Source organism: Halichoerus grypus, chromosome X, assembly GCF_964656455.1.
Source record: "Halichoerus grypus chromosome X, mHalGry1.hap1.1, whole genome shotgun sequence".
Lineage (NCBI taxonomy): Eukaryota > Metazoa > Chordata > Mammalia > Carnivora > Phocidae > Halichoerus > Halichoerus grypus.
In genome coordinates, this window is record NC_135727.1 from 4652087 (window position 1) to 4671603 (window position 19517).

General features: G+C 41.3%; 1 protein-coding gene across 3 annotated transcripts in view; it reads right to left on the reverse strand.

The window, feature by feature from the left end:
- MTM1 (myotubularin 1) overlaps window positions 1–19517 on the reverse strand; it is a 94862-nt gene that overhangs the window by 19184 nt on the left and 56161 nt on the right. For all 3 annotated transcript variants that reach the window (XM_036102384.2, XM_078064772.1, XM_078064771.1), the window contains 4 exons: window positions 12167–12250; window positions 9909–10058; window positions 5545–5733; window positions 1593–1778 (listed from right to left, as the gene is read on the reverse strand). In XM_036102384.2, the coding sequence (XP_035958277.2) occupies window positions 1593–1778; window positions 5545–5733; window positions 9909–10058; window positions 12167–12250 (609 nt within the window). The remainder of the gene's footprint in view (window positions 1–1592; window positions 1779–5544; window positions 5734–9908; window positions 10059–12166; window positions 12251–19517) is intronic.

Below are 19517 nucleotides of genomic sequence, written 5' to 3' on the forward strand. Positions count from 1 at the left end.
CAGTTTCTTTCATTTCTTTCGTATCTCCCTCTCTTTGGACAAGCCTATAAAAACTTACAGGGGCCTTTTACAGCATTTTCCATATTCCATAGGTCCTAACTTCCATACTGCATCTTATGCAGATGGCCTTGACTCCTAATTTCCTCAGATACCTGAGCCATTGAAGAAGACCTACTTCTGACCAGTCTCTCTCCTGTCTAGCTCAGAGTAGGAGTCTACTCTTCCCAACTAGGCCTCACCCAGGCCTGTTCCTGGGCTTTTGTCCAGACTGCCTCTTTCTCTAGAATGGGTCCCCTCGTCCCTTCTGCTTTCAAGCCCCACCAAATCCCAAAGGCCCTGTTCCTTCCACATGTGCATGTCACCTCTTCAACCGTACAAACCTCTTCAAAGGCAGGAAGTATGTCTCATACCTTTTTCCATTCATAGGATCTAGCGTGCTGCTTTGCCTATAAAGAGTGTAATACTTTCTAAAAATAAATGTTTTATTTTAGAGTAGTTTTAGATTTATAGAAAAGTTATAAAGGTACTACATTTGCCACAACCTGTGAACCAATATTGACATGTTATTCAGTTATTAATAAACTTCTTAACTTATTGTTAATAGAGTCCATACTTTATTCAAGGCTCCTTAATTTTCACCCAGTGTCCTTTTTCTAATCCAGGATCCCATCTAGGACCCCACATTACCTTAGCTGTTACAATTAATTGGTTTTGCAATTCATTTTTGAGAATGACAAATTAAGAAAAAAGGAAGTTAGACAGGCCAAATAAAAATATGATTCCTATCAAGTTTGAAAGTAAAATTTGACTAGAAAACAATTTATATTAATAATGCACCTATTTAACATAGGCTCTTTGTTTGTTTACACAACAAAAAGGTACCTTCTAAAGGTATTAGTTCCCTCAAATAGCTTCAAGTACTTTAAAAGACTGGAAGTTTTTGATGCTTTTATCAAGATGAAGGATTGAGTATAATCTAAGCACAAAGTTCATTCTTTAAAGTAAGTCAATCTGAGATAAGTTTCAATAAAAAAAATCTCTCTTTAGGTCCTTGAGGGTCATACCCAGTAATGGTTGGATAATAAATTGGCTGTTTCTAAACAAACCTGCATGGAAGACCGAACTAACTTACTACTGACAAGATGGAAAGTGCCATCTCTACAAACTCTCAAACTGTTCTGGAGTGATGTTGTGAAATCTTTAACTTAAGGTAAGCATTTTATGAAGAGGTACAAAACTGTCAAATGTAGAACCCTATACAACAATTATTTCATCTGTCACTGCTCAATTTTAAAATTGAAGGAATTAGGGGCGCCTGGGTGGCTCAGCCATTAAGCGTCTGCCTTTGGCTCAGGTCATGATCCCAGGGTCCTGGGATCGAGCCCTACATCGGGCTCCCTGCTCCGTGGGAAGCCTGTTTCTCCCTCTCCCACTCCCCCTGCTTGTGTTCCCTCTCCCGCTGTGTCTTTCTCTGTCAAATAAATAAATAAAATCTTAAAAAAAAATAAAATTGAAGGAATTAAAAAAGATTCCTGTCCCACTAAACAATGACTTTCTTGTTTAGGTATGTACTTTTCTCAAAATATACTTGCCTTGATATGTTCTAACCAATGAGTAGACTCCAAACTGGACAACCAGTGAGATTCTTCCACATTAGGATAAACAATGTCTTTGACTTTTTTTAAAGATTCCCGCATGACATGAATGTTATGAATGTCTAAGAAGAAAAGTTCGGCGTTATGATATGCATCATCACTTTCATATCCTCCTCCTGTTGCCTGAGAAACAGCAAGACACACAAACAGTCAGTTGGGTTTTCTATTTCATCAGAAAACTTACACAAATATTTCAAGTTACTGGTCCTCCAAATCTCAACCTAAAACCTTCCAGCTTGGATGCAGTGATTGACGTGACCGGACTTCCCATCCAACACTGAGCCTCAACAACATCAGTCACACTCTGAGCTCGGGGAAAAAACAAACAAACAAACGAAACAGCAGGCTGGCAATTTCCTGGGGATCTGTATTTGCAAGAAAAAAAAAATCACTTCAAAATGTTCCATAATTACTAGCTCTTCTTCTGGATCTGGAAAGGCAAGAGCGGTTCTCAAGGGTCCTTTTCCCCTATGGGTTTTGTAGCAGTACTCTTCGGCAGCGGGAGAGGGGCGGGGCGCGGCGCTAACTCGAACAGCGCTCAGCTTCAGCCTCTCTTTGCTCTGTGATTTGAGGCAAAGCACTCAACCTCTCTGAGCCTCAGTGAGAACACTAGGTAGGCTAAACAGGATTAAAAGGAGTCCTACTCTGTCACAGTTAACACCAGCCACCATTTAGTGAGCCCCAGTGAAGTCCCAGATACTAAGATTCTTGCTTTACATCCTCTTATCTAATTCTTACAGCAATGCCGCTGGATAGGTATCACTATCCCCATTTTGTCAATGAGGAGAGATGCTATTTAACGATCCCCAAAGGTACATAGTAATCAATCAGTAGAATTCCAGGTGTCCGAGTTCAAGGCCCAGACCTTTTCTAGTGCACCATGACCACCTGTCTGCCATGCAAACACCAGGGACAGAGAGCTGCACTGCGCCGAGTAGGCCCTCAAAGAGCAAAAGGTTTCAAGAGGAGACAAGCTGGTCATCATCTGCCATGGCGTCTGTGAGGAGTGACTTGCCAGGACAGGCATCCAGACCCCTTCCCAGCATGGCGAAGATACCCATTTTCCATGTATAGCAAAAGAAATGGAATGGCTGCATTCTGCCTCATGTTTTAAAATGCCATGGAACATGTGGCCTCTGGCTCTTTAAGAAAAAGTTAAATAATTCAGAGACTTGCCAAGAAAGCAACGTTCTCCAAGCTGAAATGGAAGGGGAAGGCATTGGACAAATGTGCTGTTGCTACATTTTGCCTCTTTTCTTTTTATTTATAACAATAGAAAGAATATATAACCTGTAACTCAGAACAGAAGGGCCAATGCAGCCCATGGTTTTTTTCCAGGGTTAAGTCACAATGGTTTCCTGCAGGATAGAAGTAAGGCAACCACTTGAATTTCAAACCTAAAGACCTATGTACAAGCCAGAGGTCTTGGTCTTCCCAGACTCTAGGTAAGAAAATAGGTTTTATTTAGAAATATATTTTTAAAGCTTGTCACAAACAGCATCAGTATAAGTAGACAAAACACATTCAAACTTGTTGTTTTTAAAAAAGTTAGTAGCTAATGAATAAATAGACAGATGAGCCCTATTTCCCTCTTCTTGGTTATCCATGCCTCAGGGCACATAACACCTTGCGGCTCTGATCAGAGGCCGACAGAGGTGCCCCTATCCACCTGGCAGTCACTTTCGTAACCTGCAGGCACATAGCCTGGGAGCAAACAGCGAGCCTCAGTTTTGCCAGAGCTGCGAGTCTCTAATGCAATGACAAGTCACCCTCCCATGGATGACCTGCTTCTCTACCCATGTGGTTTTTAAATAGTTACAGTGATTTTCAAAGATTCTCAATGCTGGAGTTTCTTTCATAAATAACTGAAGATAATATGCAGAAAAATAAAAGGCAAAACAGACTTTTTGCCCCTTGCCTGGGTTTTGTTTGTTTACTTTATAATGGTGTAATGTTGATTATTACGTTGGGGGTGGGGGCTGTAAATTTCTAAATATCCACAAGGGAGGAACGATCAGGTCCAAAGAGAACAGAAGTCAGAAGGGTAAAAATCAATTAGCCAAGCATAGATTGAGTTCCCAAAAGTTCAAATTCTCCATCTCTGGTTAGTTTTGAAGTCTTTTCAGTTTCCTTCTCTTCAACAAAATGGAACAACCCTGATTATCTAGTATGACGACATAAAGGTTCAAGGGCCTGTTGCTATGGATATAGATGACTAGGGGAGAGACACAGCTGAGGGAGGAGGGAACGGGAGCTTGGTTTTTAAAGAATGCTGCAGAGATCTTCAAAGCCTAGGTTTTTTCCTTAATTTTTTCCTTCCCTTCATTCCAAGAGCACTAGTAACACAGGTATATTTCCTGAGTGTTAAAAAAAGGCATTCAAGAATTCTGCTTGGAAGCTGGGGGGGAAAAAAAGAGATTCTACTGCTATCACAATAAGCTTTAAAGTTAATATGATAAAGGTAATCATTTTATACATTTTCATATTTTAAAATAATCTTTCTAAATACCTCATTTTAATGTTACATCATATCTATTTCAGGTTAAATGTATACATGCAAATATTGCATTTTATACATGTTTTCAACTCCAAATTATATATGAGGGATGGAACAGAAATACCTAACATTACAAATAATGCAAGAAGATATTCATCTCTAGACTTAATTTCCTAAATGTTTTACTTCTACTTCCTAATTTACTCGTCAACAACACTCCCTGATTGCTTTACCTATAATTTCAAAATCATTTCCATTACTGAAACAAAAATCAACTGCAATAACAGATAGCTGGGCCAAGAGCACACAGGGAGCAGAAGGGACTCCGCAGATGTGAACGTGTAAGACACACAATCCGTGTGCAAATAATGGCGAGTGGAGCTGCACACGCATGCCATTTTACACACCCTTCCATTGAGGAAGCTGCTGCATCTCGCCGAGCTGCTTGAGGACTTGTTTTGCTTTCAGGGTCTTGTCTTGTGCAATGACTAATTGAAGATGCCAGAAAAGTGACCTCGGATAAGCAAAGTATTCACGATGATGACATTTAAGCCTATGGCTGATGAGAAACAAGAACTCTGAAAGGCGCAATGGCGGTGAACAGCCCAGGGCAGGCCCACTGTGGGCACTTGGCAAGTGACAGCTGGAAATGATAGGAGAGGGAAAAACGAAACAAAGAGGAGAAGTTGAATGTAAAAAGCATAATAACCTGGGGTTGCTCAGTGTACAAATGGCCTTATACATTGCGGCAGATTCTGTGGAAGCTTCTGAAAGCGACACTACCTAGTCACTGATGTTCACAATGATGACCCCGATCAACTTCAGGGGCACTCGGCATACTCTGCATACGAAAGCCAAGAAGACAATGGAGACAGATTTTCTTTGAAAACAATAACACTGTGTGCACATGACTATAAAATCCATGTACAGAGATCTACTCATTTCTTCAATTATCTTCTATAAATGAGAAGACCCATTCATAAGGATAGTGAAGAGACCGTCTGGATAAAGCTACAGATTGAGGATTTTAACAATTTTGGCTTCCCACAACTCCTCGTAGATGCTTCAGCAGTATATATATCAAGAGGGATCAAGAACAGCCTAAAGAGCTCCAAAGAGACTCCAACTTTTGCCAAAATTGAAGTTCATTACAGTTCTACACCCACCTAATTTACCTAAAGGTTATTCTCATTTGATCTTAATAGATTCGACTTTCAAGATACATTTTGTGATTAAAACTACTTCCTACCTCAGCAAACCAGTTTTCCCATTTCAACTAAGTTTAACTATTAATGTAAGCCCACATGTTGACACACTGTGCAGAAACATTCACATAAAGCATGGCATGCTAGCCGTAAGATAAGCATCTAGCGTGTCACTAAATATACTCACCTTGTTGGCCACCGCATTTACATTGGGTCTTGCATCATAGATTGTGAGTTTAGAAATTTGTCTGTTAGTCTCCCTGATAACATCGAGATACTTCTCATCATCTTTATTCCGTTTACCACTCATACCGACAAGAGGCTGACTGCAACGCACGATGACTGTCTTGTTTTCTGGATGAATCCATGACAGCACCTATGGTGAGTTCAGAAATTTTAAGCTATCAAGAAAAAAAACAAACCTCAAAACCGTTAGAAATATAAAAAAAAAATAATAAAGCACAAACAATCATGATGAAGTGAGTCTGATTTGGCCAGAAGAGAATACTTGTTTACGTGTGATATCACAGTGTGTGCACAATGAGGACTATTCAGAGACAACTAGAATAACCAATTGCTTTACTAGTCTTTTCTTAATTAGCACCACATCTCGTAGAGGTTAAATGCTTACCTAAAATAAAGTTCTATCACTTAAAGGAAATAAAAGGCTTCTGATACTACTTCAGTTCTGTAGCCTGCGCTGGATTTCTCAGACAGAAACAAGCTTTAGCAAGAAGTGAGACCTAATGGAAATCATCTCTGCTACAATGTGTTTCTATAAGACCAGCTCACTTCTACAGGTCATCTCCCCCACAGTCTCAATTCTAGAATCTCACATAGTGGGGAGAAAAACCCAAGGGAAGCCAAAAAAAAAAAAAAAAAAAAAAAGCTCTCAGGATGACCACAGAGCTGCCAGAGGTCCCACGATGAAGCTTGGAGAGCCGCACTTTGCACACAAGCCTAGCACGGGGGTTACCCGGTTTCTAAGCTTGCGGCGCAGGAGAAACACCACCTGTAAAAGGTAGCTAACAATGTAATACAATAAAAACTATAGAAGTGTCCACTTTAAGTGGGTGAGTTGTTTGGTAGGTGAATTAGATCTCAAAGCTGTTAAAAAAAAACAAAACAAAACAAAAAGGGAGCCAGGAGTTGACTGTGGTGGGCAACAGTGTGGGCTCTGGGGGAGGCACATCTCTGTTGTGGCTGTAACCTGGGCACGGAGCTCATAGCCTCTGTCGCTCCCCTCTCCTCCTTCATCAAATGGGGGTGGGGGAACATGACTCCACGGCCCTGCTGGGAGGATGAGCGAAGAACACATGTAAAGTACATTCGAGGGGCAGGCCAGGTGGCCTGTGAAGTCAGATAGGGAAAATTGTGAAAAGCAGACGCAAGAACTGAAGAAGCTCACTTACTACAAGGCCAAATGCGTTGTCATCTCTGAAGTCACCCCCTCCATGATGGCAAATGATAAGCATTGATGTTCATAAAAACTGATGTGCATAATAGTGACAACAAGTTAGTGAGAAAAGATTATACAGTAGCGTGAATGAGTACTCATTCACTGAGTCTTTGTGCCATGCCAGAGACCAGTAAAAACACCACTGTGGCCCCTAAGAATCCAAAGGCTCAGAACTGGGAAGCCCTGGGACCAGCACTGGTCTCCTGGACCTCCATTTTCCAACCAACAACGTGGAGGTGACACCGGCCCAGCCTGCCTCCTGTGGCCCTTGTTTCGAGACAGGTAAGAGACAGGAGATTCCTTTTATGCATGTATGTATGTATTTTTAATTTTTCAGGTTTACTGAGATATAAGTGATCTACAACACTGTAAGTTTAAGCTGCACAACATGTGGATTTGATACAAGATCACCTTTAAAAGAGCACACTGCTACACATACAAGAGGCTTGTTATTTGATAAACACCCGCACCAACTTTTAAATTTAAATCAGGTCCTAGGCAAGAAACTGCCGTGTGCCACCACAGTGCCCTCCCTCCCTCCATCCCTCCTCTCCCTGCCTGGGAGATTTAAGGCTGGAATCACCATGCCATTAAGAAATGCTACTCTTGTAAGCTGTTTTGCTTCTTTCTTTCTTTTTCTTTTGGGATCGCGACTATCCTCTTAGAAAGGATGCTTGCTGTTTGACTCACAGGTATAAAGAATGATCACTTCATAACACCAACTACCATGACTGCTTTCAAAGTATATGGTACTATATTAGGTTGTTCCGATTAAGGTTAGTATCTAGAAGCCATAGACAATTAAGGATGTACACACATATTTAGCCACCAAAAGATGTTGATCGCAGCACTGTTTATAATAGTATAAGATTAAAAGGAACCCAGATGTCTCACAACAGAAAACGGATATAATACGTCAGGGTACACCGAAACCCTTGCACACACTCATCTCTTTCCAAGACGATGCTACGCAGAGAAAGCGGACTGAGGCACAAATTACAGAATAATTTCATCTTTTTTAACAAAAATATGTCTGCATAGAAGGAAGTTTGGAAGAACGTAGACCAAAATGTTAACTGTGGTTCTCACTAGGGGGCAGACTCCTGTTTTGCTTATCGGCATTTTGTAACGTATCTAAAATAACTATGTATTACTTATATGTAAGGACTTCTGTAACTTTAAGACAAACCTGTTTGAGAACACAGGGATGCATATAAGAACAGATGTATGCATTAATGGGAACACTGATGCACGTGGATCATTTTGTTATTCAACAATATCTTATAATCGTTTATGTCCTATTTATGCACAAAATAACAAGAGTGCTTTCTCATCAATTCCTTTTGTATTTTTATATGGGCTTTTAAAAAAGAACTGAATAGCAAATATTAATGATTTCACATTAAAATCAAATACATTTTCTGGGGTATAGTCAAGAGTCAGGGGGTTAGAAGGTGTATCAGAAAGACTACATTATCTACTATTAAATATTCTTTTTTTTTTTTAAAGATTCTATTTATTTATTTGAGAGAGAGAGAATGAGAGAGAGCACATGAGGGGGGGAGGGTCAGAGGGAGAAACAGACTCCCCGCCGAGCAGGGAGCCCGATGCGGGAATCGATCCGGGGACTCCAGGATCATGACCTGAGCCGAAGGCAGTCGCTTAACCAACTGAGCCACTCAGGCACCCTATTCTTAAATATTCTTAAGCATGGTAATCTAAAAAGATATAGACATGATGGAGAGCTTAGCCTTTATTAGGAAAAATAAAGGCAGACTGGTGGCCATTATGAAGTAAGAAGGATCAATAAAATGGCTAAATAAGTAAAAAGTTAAGCATTCTATTGGCTCTACAGTAGACTTTCGTTCACTCAGGATAGTGGAGAATAGTAGGTCCACAGTGGACTGGGCACAGCTGTTTCATCTCCTCTCCTGCCCCAAATCCCATGAATTCACACACACACACACACACACACACACACGCACGACACGGTCGATGTTCAACTGAATGAAGGCGTGAACAAAATCGATCCACACTACCCTAGCCTAGTTCTCCTATAGGCGAGACAGGGGTGGAGTCTATAGCTATGGCATGGAAAAGTATGTCACAACGGAGCAGAAGAGGAGTAAGTAAACTTGTAACTCTAGCCTCGTTGGCACTACATTCTAGCAAAATGACCTAAAAAACATATGTTCAAGTATGATATAGATCATTAACATATGAACAGATACTCATAATTAGAGGAGCGAGTGAATTTTAAAAGTTGTGATTCCTATTATGTTGACATTATACAAAAGTTCCACACAAATGTCCTTTTAAGGACAAAAAATTTCTAGACTTGGAGTTAAAGGCAAGGTGACATTAAATCTTAATTTGTTCAGTCCTTATTTTTCCAAAATCTGTTATTTAGAAAACCAAAACAAAACAATGTACTTATTATGACATGTCCTGAAAATTAAGAGGGGAAAAAATTCTCTAAATTTTTAGTCAATAAAATTTATGCACACAAAGTAGACGGTATGACTCATACATAAATATTTAAGAGCCAAAGAGAACTTTGTGAACTAGGTCCAATGATACCGTAAGTATACTGTCTGGAATAATCTGCACTTGGCTCCAGTTTGCTAATGGCATTCAGGCAGCTTGCAAACGTGATGAGGACGAGCTAGACCTACTAAAGCCGGCACTCATGTGCTCTATTATAACAGAAGACAGGCAGCGTGTCGTTTCCAGTATGATTCAGCCGACGCTCATGGAGAGCCCGTCACATGTCAGGTATGGTACTACAAAAGTGAAAACCATAAAACCCCCGTCCTTCCTTCTTTCCTTCCAGCTAGCACTTGGTTGATCTATGCATTATTTATACCCTCTCTCATATGACAATTAGTTTACGCTCATTCTCTGACCTTGATTGTGAGCTATGGAAGATGGGTGCTGTCTTACTTCTTTTCCCAGTTGGCATAGTACTTTGCACTCAGAAGGCACTTAAAAATTATATGGTGGATTGAAATTCCAAGAGTGTTTCTCTGACTTAACTACTATTCTTATGGGATAAAAGGCAATCTTTGAGGGAAACTAACTGTAGTACTCACTGGAATTCGATTTCTGGATCTAAAAGTTGCAACTCTCCTGAGATCGTCATCTGAGGCACGATATGGAACCACCAAGAGAGCAGGGTAAGTGTCACAGAGTTCATAGCACTTATTGATAAAAGTTATTCTCCAGTGGTGATTGGGCAAGCCCTGTAGGAAAAAAGGAAGTCCAAGTCAGTACTGCACAACTTCATCTCTGGATTTGGCCTTGGCTCTCCTTCCTTCTTTCTAGCAGAATCTGCACATGCCTCTTTGACCACAGGGTAGGGACAGTCTACCATTTGTACTAAAGGGAGCCAGATCCGTAATCCAGACAACAGAAGAACACAAGACAAAACACTGGTGGTTCCCATAATTCTGAAATATCATTGGTCAATACAGATTCTCTTGAATTTGAGATCTTCCTTTATTTCATGTCAAACTATTTCTTACTACTTGTACAATACAGATAAACCCAAGTTCATCGCCCACCTGTGTACCCCACCCCCACCCCAAAGAAAAGTGCATCATGTAGTTTCAACCTGTGTCTAACTGATGGTAGAAAAGAGAATTGGGCTACTTCCTATCCCTACTCAAAACAGAGTGAATGCTTCAGTCTGCTCCAAAGTAGAAAGAGGTTAAGTTTATGAAGAAAGTCACAGAGGGGAAATAGAGGAAAACCCCTCTGGGGAGGCTCATTTCGCCACCTCCTAAAAGTTTTTTCAATCAAGTGGTTTGGGATCGGTGATCACTCTGTAGGTTGTGTGAGAAATACAGTCATCTGCATTCTAAGCACACTACTAATGTGACCGGGAGACACAGAGTACACCTCCCATCCTGTCATCCACCCACAAAACCGTATCTAGTATGGACAAGATCCAGAGGTGGTGGAATATTCTCTCCCCATACTCACAAATACACAAATACACACACAAAGGTGAGCTATGTGGGTGCTTGCTTTGGGGACAGACATTGTACCTTTTCCTTAGGTCTGGGCCTATAGACCACGGACCAAACAGGTGAGTCTGATGCTGAGTCCAATTAGAGAGTTTTAAGTCCCATGAGAAAGTTATAAGAAGAAAAGATGAAATATAATGGCAGTCTAAAACAAGATACCTTTCAATAGTTCGTATATGCATGCAATCTTAAACATGAACTGTCTTGTTTCAAGCTAGAAACATTGATCTAAAAACTAAGTCTTAATATTGTCAGCAACACTCCAAAACTAAGGTACAGATACTTAAATACATACTGCTACAGAGGTCTCCAGAACATGCAAAATGTTTTCATGGTCTTTCTTCTGCCTCAATAACTGACCCAGAACAGAGGTCATTAAAATGAGAGGTATATATAGCCTTTGAAAACTTAACAGTCTAAAGCTGCAGAGGATGTACCACCTCATGCATGTGATTTAACTCCTGCACCCTCATTCCTGAGCATCGAATCTGCTTACAAATATGCACACCACTGGTCAAGGCTAAAAAAAAAAATCAGCGCGGGTGCTTGGTAGTGGAGGTGGTGGCTAGAAGGTTCTTCTCAAGTCTAGGGTTCTAAGATTTTACTTTACATTCACTGCCTTTTCATATAAGGCAATTGGGCTTGATCTGATTCTCAAAGCTCACTCGACAAAAGTTCCCAATTATTTTAAGAGCTGTATGGGATGAGAACTGTGAAAAACTCCATCACGTAACTCCTTGCTGGCCTACAGATTTGGTTAAACCAGAGGTCAAGTTGTGGCTCTTGTACATAAAATGCACAGGCTCTTCTTCACAAAATGCCACAAGAGACCTTTGTCCCTGAACAGCAACACTGTATGAAGCCTCTTGCCTTTGTTACAGCACATAATCATGCACGTGGGTGAAGTCTACAGAAGAGAGCAATAAAAGCAATTTTAATATACATTCATCAAAGTTTTCTTGGAAAAGTCATCATTACAGGGAAACTGTTCTAATTCATTTCAATCTGCAAACCAGAATAAATATAATTTGAATCTAGCTGTCAGTGATAGTTCAGCTCCCGGATACGTAAATATATAGTGACATGAACTCCTAAATAGTAAGGTATAGAAGTTTGACTCTTCTAGACTCCAAATATTTGATTCATTTCATGAACAACATATCATATGGCTATGGAATGAGCTCATAAATTACAGAGTAATAGATAAAATAAGCTATAACTGCCATTTAAGCTAGACTTTGCAAGGATTTCACTGATGCTCAAAGAGCATGACCAACAACATATTGTCACCGGGCATGTTTGCGATTCACCACATGACTTACCTGCCTTCTGTATTCTTCGACTGGATTATAAACTGTCCACCCATCCACGTTAAACTTTTCTTCATTTAGAAACGCAAATATGGGCTAGAAAAGGCAAAAGGAAAAAAAGAATTTAAAGTTCCGTGTGACAGAACTAACAGTCTACTAATACTACGTCCTCCGAGTTTTCACCCACCAGGTTTGCCTACCATGAAATCACAATCCAAAGCGAGACTTTCAAAAAGGAGTAAGAGTGGAAAATACAGACTGGACTTAATGCTACCTTCTAGCTTGAGTAATCATTACTTCTGAGACCTCAATTTTCTATGGCTACAAACATCTCTTTTAATTTGTCCTTTTTAAAATGATGTTCCACAAAAATCAGGTTTCTAGACCAAAACACACCTATCCATTTTGAACAGTATTAGCAATTGATCAGGTAAAAGTCACTTTAAAAAAAAAAAAGGAAATTCAGGAATCATTATTAAACAGACGACTGTCTCAAAAGGGAACAATGACATGTTTATCTATTTAAAAAGGGACAGGACATTAGGAAAATTCTTAATTAATGGTTCTCTGTGAATTCTGAATCAATGCCCTGATCTCTGTGAAATGACAGGACCCAGACCTCTCTTCTCTCTCTGTGCTCACTCTGGAGGTGATATTGATGAATTTCACAGCTTCAAATACCATCTATACTCTAGTGACTCCTAAGTACCTATGGCTCTCCAGCCCCGACTTGGATCTGCACACTTGGCTGTCCAAGGGACTGCTCCACAACTCCAGCTTGCCTCCAGAGGAGGACTCCGAAGTTAACACATCCAAAGCCAAACCCTTGAACGCCTCCCATCCTGCTCCTCCTACAGCCTCCCCATTTCAGTACATGGCAGCCCCATCCTTCTAGTTGAGCCCAAAACCTTGGTGTTATCCTCATCAACTCACTGCCACCACCCTGGTCTAAGCCTCCACCATCTCCCACTTGCATCATTATAATAACCTCCTAACTGGTCCCCTACTCTCCTCTTTACCTCTAAAGTCAGAGTAATGGTGTCACAACCTAAGTCAGCTCAAGTCATTCCCCTGCCCCATATCCTCCTGTGGCTTTCCATCTCACTTGGAGTCAAAGCAGAAGTCTGTCCAATAACCTACATATGGCTGTCCACCCTCTGGCCACAGCCCCTATCAGGCCTCTGCTCTCCCATTGCTCACTCCACTCCAGCCACACTGGCCTCCAGTGCTGTTCCCCCAAAGCATCAAGCACAGACCAACATCAGGGCCTTTCCACCTGCCGTCCAGCTGTCTGGAATCCTTTTCCTCCATGGCTTTCCCCTTTACTTCTTTCACATCTCTGCCCAAATGTAACCTTAATCAGTGAGACTTATTCTGACACCCTATAGAAAAACTACATGCTATTCCACCCCCCCAGAACAGCACCCCTTATTCTCCTTCCCATTTTATTTCCCCCTATTACTTATGACCATCTGACAGATTATATGTATACTTGTTTGTTTACTGTTGGACTCCCACTGTCCCCTCCCCTAGACCAGGGGCTCCATAAAGACAGACACCTGCTTTGGTCACATCCTATATCCCCCGTAACTGGAACAGTATCTGGTCCATAGTAGGCAGAATACATATTTGTTGCCCCAGGGAAAATGTCAAGCCCGTACAGCCCCTGTACTACCACCTTCTCTGGAAGCACTGGGTTTGGGCACTTTTTCCTCTGTTGTCGTCCTACAACTGTGCATGCCAGAATCCCCTCCCCCACACTACAGAGCATTTCTGGAAAAGCCTTGTTTGGCAGCAACAGTTTTATGTATTCAAAAAGCAAGAGGTTTAAGAGACTGCTCTCTGGACTGTCTTCTTAAACTTTCTTTTTCTTTTTTCTTTTTTTTTTTAAAGCACAGGGCACCCTCAGCAGGTCTCAATCCAGGCAGTGGTAGGCCCCAATGCTATGTATTCTACAATGGGTAGCACACTGACCACATGATACTGATCTAGCTAAGCAATTCGTTGAGGCTTTAGACAGACATGGAATCCACAGCAATACTTAATTATTCCTACCACTTGGGAAACACGTGATTTCTGTTAACTTCAGTTTAACTCAAAGACAGGGGGACTTTTGATGGAAATAGCGCTAAAATGTACGGTGCACTTGTTTATCCCTAAACAGAATCCGTAGCACGTATCAAAGCACTGTCTTGGTGACATCTGAGTACTGGATATTATACTGATCAATTCTGCTGAATACTGTGCTGCTGACATATGTGTAGATGCCAGGTGGTTTAAGACACAGGGCTGTCATTCCCTTTAGAAGAAGACCTATAAGCTGCTTTCTTGGAAATGAGTTCCTGACCTCCACATTTGTTTTTTTTTTTGTTCATTTTGTTTGCTTGTTTTTAGTTATTTGCACCTTTCCCATGGAGCTCAAGTGAATACGGCAGCCTTTTAAAAACAAAGAATAAAATTACTAACTCAAAGGCCGGATAAAGCTTTCTCTCCAGAAAAATTGTCATGTGTGTTAATGCTATCAGTGTCCTTTGACTTGCCAGCAGCATTTTCAATGTAACTATTTCTCAGTCATGAATAATAAAGCAACTCTGCTCTTGCTTCACATATTCTCTTGTATCTTATATTAAAATTACTGATAAGTTTACAAAATTATTATCAGAAGATGAAAGTTATATAGCCCAAACCAAAATTATCTCCATAATTTCTTTAATATGTTTGCTTTAAGGGAACTCTGAATACAAGTAATATATAAAATTGTCATTAATAGGAGAGTGGGTACAACGTCCTCATGGTAGCAACATCTCAGGTGGCCTTTCTCGTGAAATCATTCTGGAAAAACACTTCACATTCTAAAGACATCCAGATGAACAGGATGAGTCAATGAACTGGCATCCTCTACCTCTGAAACATGCCTCTGAGAACTCTATGATGGAAACAACTCCCAGGTTAAGAGCTAAGAGCCAGACCTGGAGCTCAGATATTTCAGGAAAGTTTATGAATCACCCAACAGCCAGATAGTCCTGGTCATGAAATACACAGGAGCACATCTAATACTGAATTGGAGCTTAAGGTAAAAAAGACCAGGTGTTTAAACCAATATTTTAACCATCCAAATAAATTAGCTTACAATTATAAGGAAAAAATATATATATATTTAATATTTTATTTATTTACTTGAGGGAGAGGGAGAGGAAGGGAGAGTCTTAAGCAGACTCTGCACTGACCATGGAGCCCGACATGGGGCTCAGTCCCACAACCCTGAGATCCTGACCTGAGCCAAAACCAAGACTCGGATGCTTAACCAACCGCACCACCCAGGCGCCCCAAGAAAAAATATTTTTAAAAAGCATTACTTGTTAGTTTTTAAAGAAAAACACAATGTGAACGTGAAGTTGTCGAGACTTGGCTCCACTGAGGCAAGCATTCCAAAAGAACCAATGCGGATATTTTCTAAAGTTGGATGTACCCGGACTTATTTCCCAGATATTTTAATTTTAACCTTTTTTTTTTTTTTCCCTCTTAAAGATTCAGGTAAGAGAACGAAGCAAGAGTTTTAAAACACAAGCTCTCAACAGGGTAACATAAAGGTGGATTATTACAAAAAAACTTACTAAGCATTAAAGCAAGGCAACAAAACCCTTCATCTGTACCTCATTATTACAAAGTACAAAATTCATCTACAAGTGGTGACTTGTGACAAGTCTTAAGCTCCTGTCTGAAAACTGTTAAAACCTAAAGTTAACAGGTTACATGCCTTGAGATTTTTAGCTGTCATTTATTTTCTCTTACAGACAAATACATTTTTTAAGGCTTTGAGTCTTTTAGAACTTTATCAGCGGGTTGCCATTTCCAGTGATTCCTAACTCTATCCTTGGGTCGCTTGGGAGCCTCTCTTTGGGAAACCGAAGTGCCACGGGGAGAGCACTTTCCTTTCTGAGGATGGAGCGGGGAGTCGGGCGTGTGAGCCGGGTAATGATCAAGCTGGCTGCACGTGCCGGTCTCACAGTGACTTGACTTCACAGCATGGGGACCGCACATCAGGAGTGCGTCCGTCTGTCCGTCCGGGAGCCCCGGAGCCTCCGAGCCCAGAAGGGTTGTGCCCAATGGGGGCTTCGGGAGGCCCTCCACACCTTTCTTCCTGCTGGGGCCTGGTCTCTCGGGCCTGGGCTCTGCCTCGGGGGTCGGGCTAGGGCAGCGGGGGTGGGTGCCGGGGGGCGCTCTCCGGAGGTGCCTGTGGGTGCCTGGGTCCCACCTCGCCCCCCGGCTGAGCCAGAATTTCCGGGGGGTGAGGTGGTCGCCCTGATCCTGAAGGGCCTCGTGCCATACACGACCACACTCAGGAATACAGCCCAACGCTTCTGTGTGTGCGGGCTATCTGGGGGGCTGCTTCACTTTTTTTAAAAAAATAATTTTGAAATACTTATAGAGTCACAAGAAGTTACAAAAATGTACAGGAAAGTCCCATGCACCCTTCACTCAGCCTCTCCAGTGTGAGCACCGTGCATAGCTAGAGTACAGTATCAAAACCATGAAAGGACACACTTACGTGCTTACCCTGGCTTCAAGTGAGCAGGTTCTTCCTTTATTTGGCTCTATATTAGTATTTGGGCATTTCACCAATTCAGATTCCTACTAGTCAAGAGATACCATGCATGGAGACTTAAAAAAAAAAAAAAAAGCAATCATGTGCATTTTTTCCAGGATTAAAAATAGCACAATGTAACATTTGAAAAATGTTAAAGGACAAAGTTGAGATGAAAATCTCTGATTTCACACTAGGGATAAAAACAGCTCTGACAAAGAGAATGTAACTTGTCATTTAAATTTTCCTACATTTATCACTGTTGTGTCTCATGGGGGAAAAATCTGAAAGGACAACAGGTTTTAGATTTCATTTAATTAGCCAATATTTTAAAATGGCACCTATGTGAAGATGCACCAACTCACTTAAAACACCTAGATGGGATTTATTGCTATTTAATAGGCTCTATAAATGTTGAGCAACTCTAAGTTTCCTTCTTTGAGGTGGGAGAGTTGTCTGTCCGTGAATTAGAGTTTCTAGATCTCATGAAGCCCCTCACGGACAGCCTCTTCCCTCAAAGACTTGTCATGCTGTGTCTCACAACTGGATGTTGGAGAGTCATATTTGTAAAAATTAAGTATCATTCAAAAGGGAGGCAGTTACAGAAGAAAACTATTTTCATAGTACCCAGGGGAATGAACTGATAAGCTACGAAGATTTAATGGTACTTTCAAATGATGCTGCCACCATGCATGGACACAAGTTTTAGGAAGAGCAGACCCTTTTTAGGAAGTAAACAAACTATAACTCTGAATACCTAGCACTAAAAATCTAGGGGACTGTGCACTCACTCCTTCTTTCCTGATGGAATTTTGCAGTGTTTGAACAGGAATTTAAGTGGGCATTTTTTTTTTTCTAATTTGATTTCTGAAATTGAAGACACCTGCCTTTTTAAAAGCTTCCATCTACCATTTAAGGGTGTGGCAATGTAAAATCACCTCATTTTCATCTTTTAGGTTACACTTAAGAAACAAGACCTCTTCATATAAGGAAAAAAAAAATGCTTTCATTAAAGTTGGGGGGAAAAAAGCCAAACATTTTGAGAAAGAACCACAGGAGGTACTGAAACTTGGCAAAGGTTACAGTTCAAAGTAACATCTTTCATGTAACTGCATCAAAAGCAATTTAATCCAAAAGTCTGACAAAAGCCTCACAGGTCCAAAGTGGCTAGCACATAAATTACCATTTATACTTCCGTTGGCTTAAATAATTCTCCTAGTCCTCTTTCCACCACCTTTCCTGGGGAAAGTGGCTTCATATTTTTGGGTTGCCATCACCTTCATATATAAATGTACACATTCACTTATTCAGGAGGAGAAGACCCCAAAAGTACACTTGAAATGTCAGTTGAAACCATTGTGGAAAGAGTACCTTCTTTCCTACTTGTCCAAAATCACAATCATTTAAGGTGACATTTCTCAGGGTTCATGTGCCACACCTCCTCTCACTGTAACTGTCTCTCCTGGCAATTTTGGCCACATCGATGAAAATGCCATTGATCACACCTGGGCCCACCAAAGAAACCTTTTCCCGGGCGAGAGCTCCAGGTCTACGCAGCAACCTGCCTCGTACATGTCTATGTCTGGTTGTCCTACAGACACCTGCAACTCTGCATATCTGAACTGGAAGTCGCTGCCTCTTCTTCACTCCCCTCCTATATTCCCCATCTCAACCGCTGGTCCCACTGTCCACCCGCTTACCCAGGCTGGGTTCTTCCCTATCATGCCATCCCCCATCATAACTACATTCACATGATCAACGGATTCTATTGATCTTCTAGATCTTCCTCAAATCCATTCTCTCCTGTCCTCTCCATTATCCCATTTCAAGGACTCATTATCATGTACCTGGGTGAGTAACAAACATCGCCGGAAATAAACTCCTGCCCTGCTCCATCCAGTCCGCATGCTGCAGCCCAAGCAATCTTTTTGAAATCAAAATCTAATGTCACTTTCCTGCTTCAACCCCTGGAATGGCTCCCCTCCTGTTTAGATACAAAGTGGAATTTCTTGGTGGGGCATGGTAGGCTCCACAAGCTTTGGGGCCCAGCCTCCCCCTCCAGCACCATCTCTCACCACTACCCCCACATGTACACCAACTCACGTGTGGGTCCAGTCTGTGTCCAGCCTCTTCACATTTGCACATACTGTTCCTGCACTTGGCCAGGGCCATTTCTGCCTGGCTAATGCTCCTACTCATCTTCCAGGATTCACCTCCTCTAGGAAGCTGTCCTCGACACCAAGCCCCTTACTTCCCGCTCCCCTGATAGCCTGTGCACATGCATCTGTATTGTATGCATTTGTCTGTCCTCCTGGACAAGTGGGCATGAGCCCCAGCTCCCCACACCTAGCCATAAGGCAGGCAGGCATTGTGTAAATGCCTGGAGAGCAAAAACAGGGAGGAAAGGGATGAAAAAGAGGAGGAATGAGGACAGGCCTGCCCTAGGAGACCTTCCATTTTATAAAGCCTCAATGGTTAAAAGAATGTCGCCAGTACTTGAAGGGTGATTGATGCAAGAAAAGAAATATTCAGAAATCAAAACACAAAGAAGAAATAAGTGTGTGATAAAGGTGGTATTTCAAACGAATGGAATAGTCAACAAATGGTATTGCAACAACAGTGGAAGAAAGATTTGGATCCATATCTTACACAGTAACCCTGAATAAACTCCAAATTGATGAAATATTTACATTTTAAAAAAGAAACTGAAGTTTTAAAGGAATATTCTAGGGATAATTCTTCTATAACTCTGAGTAGGGAAGACATCCTTAACAGGGA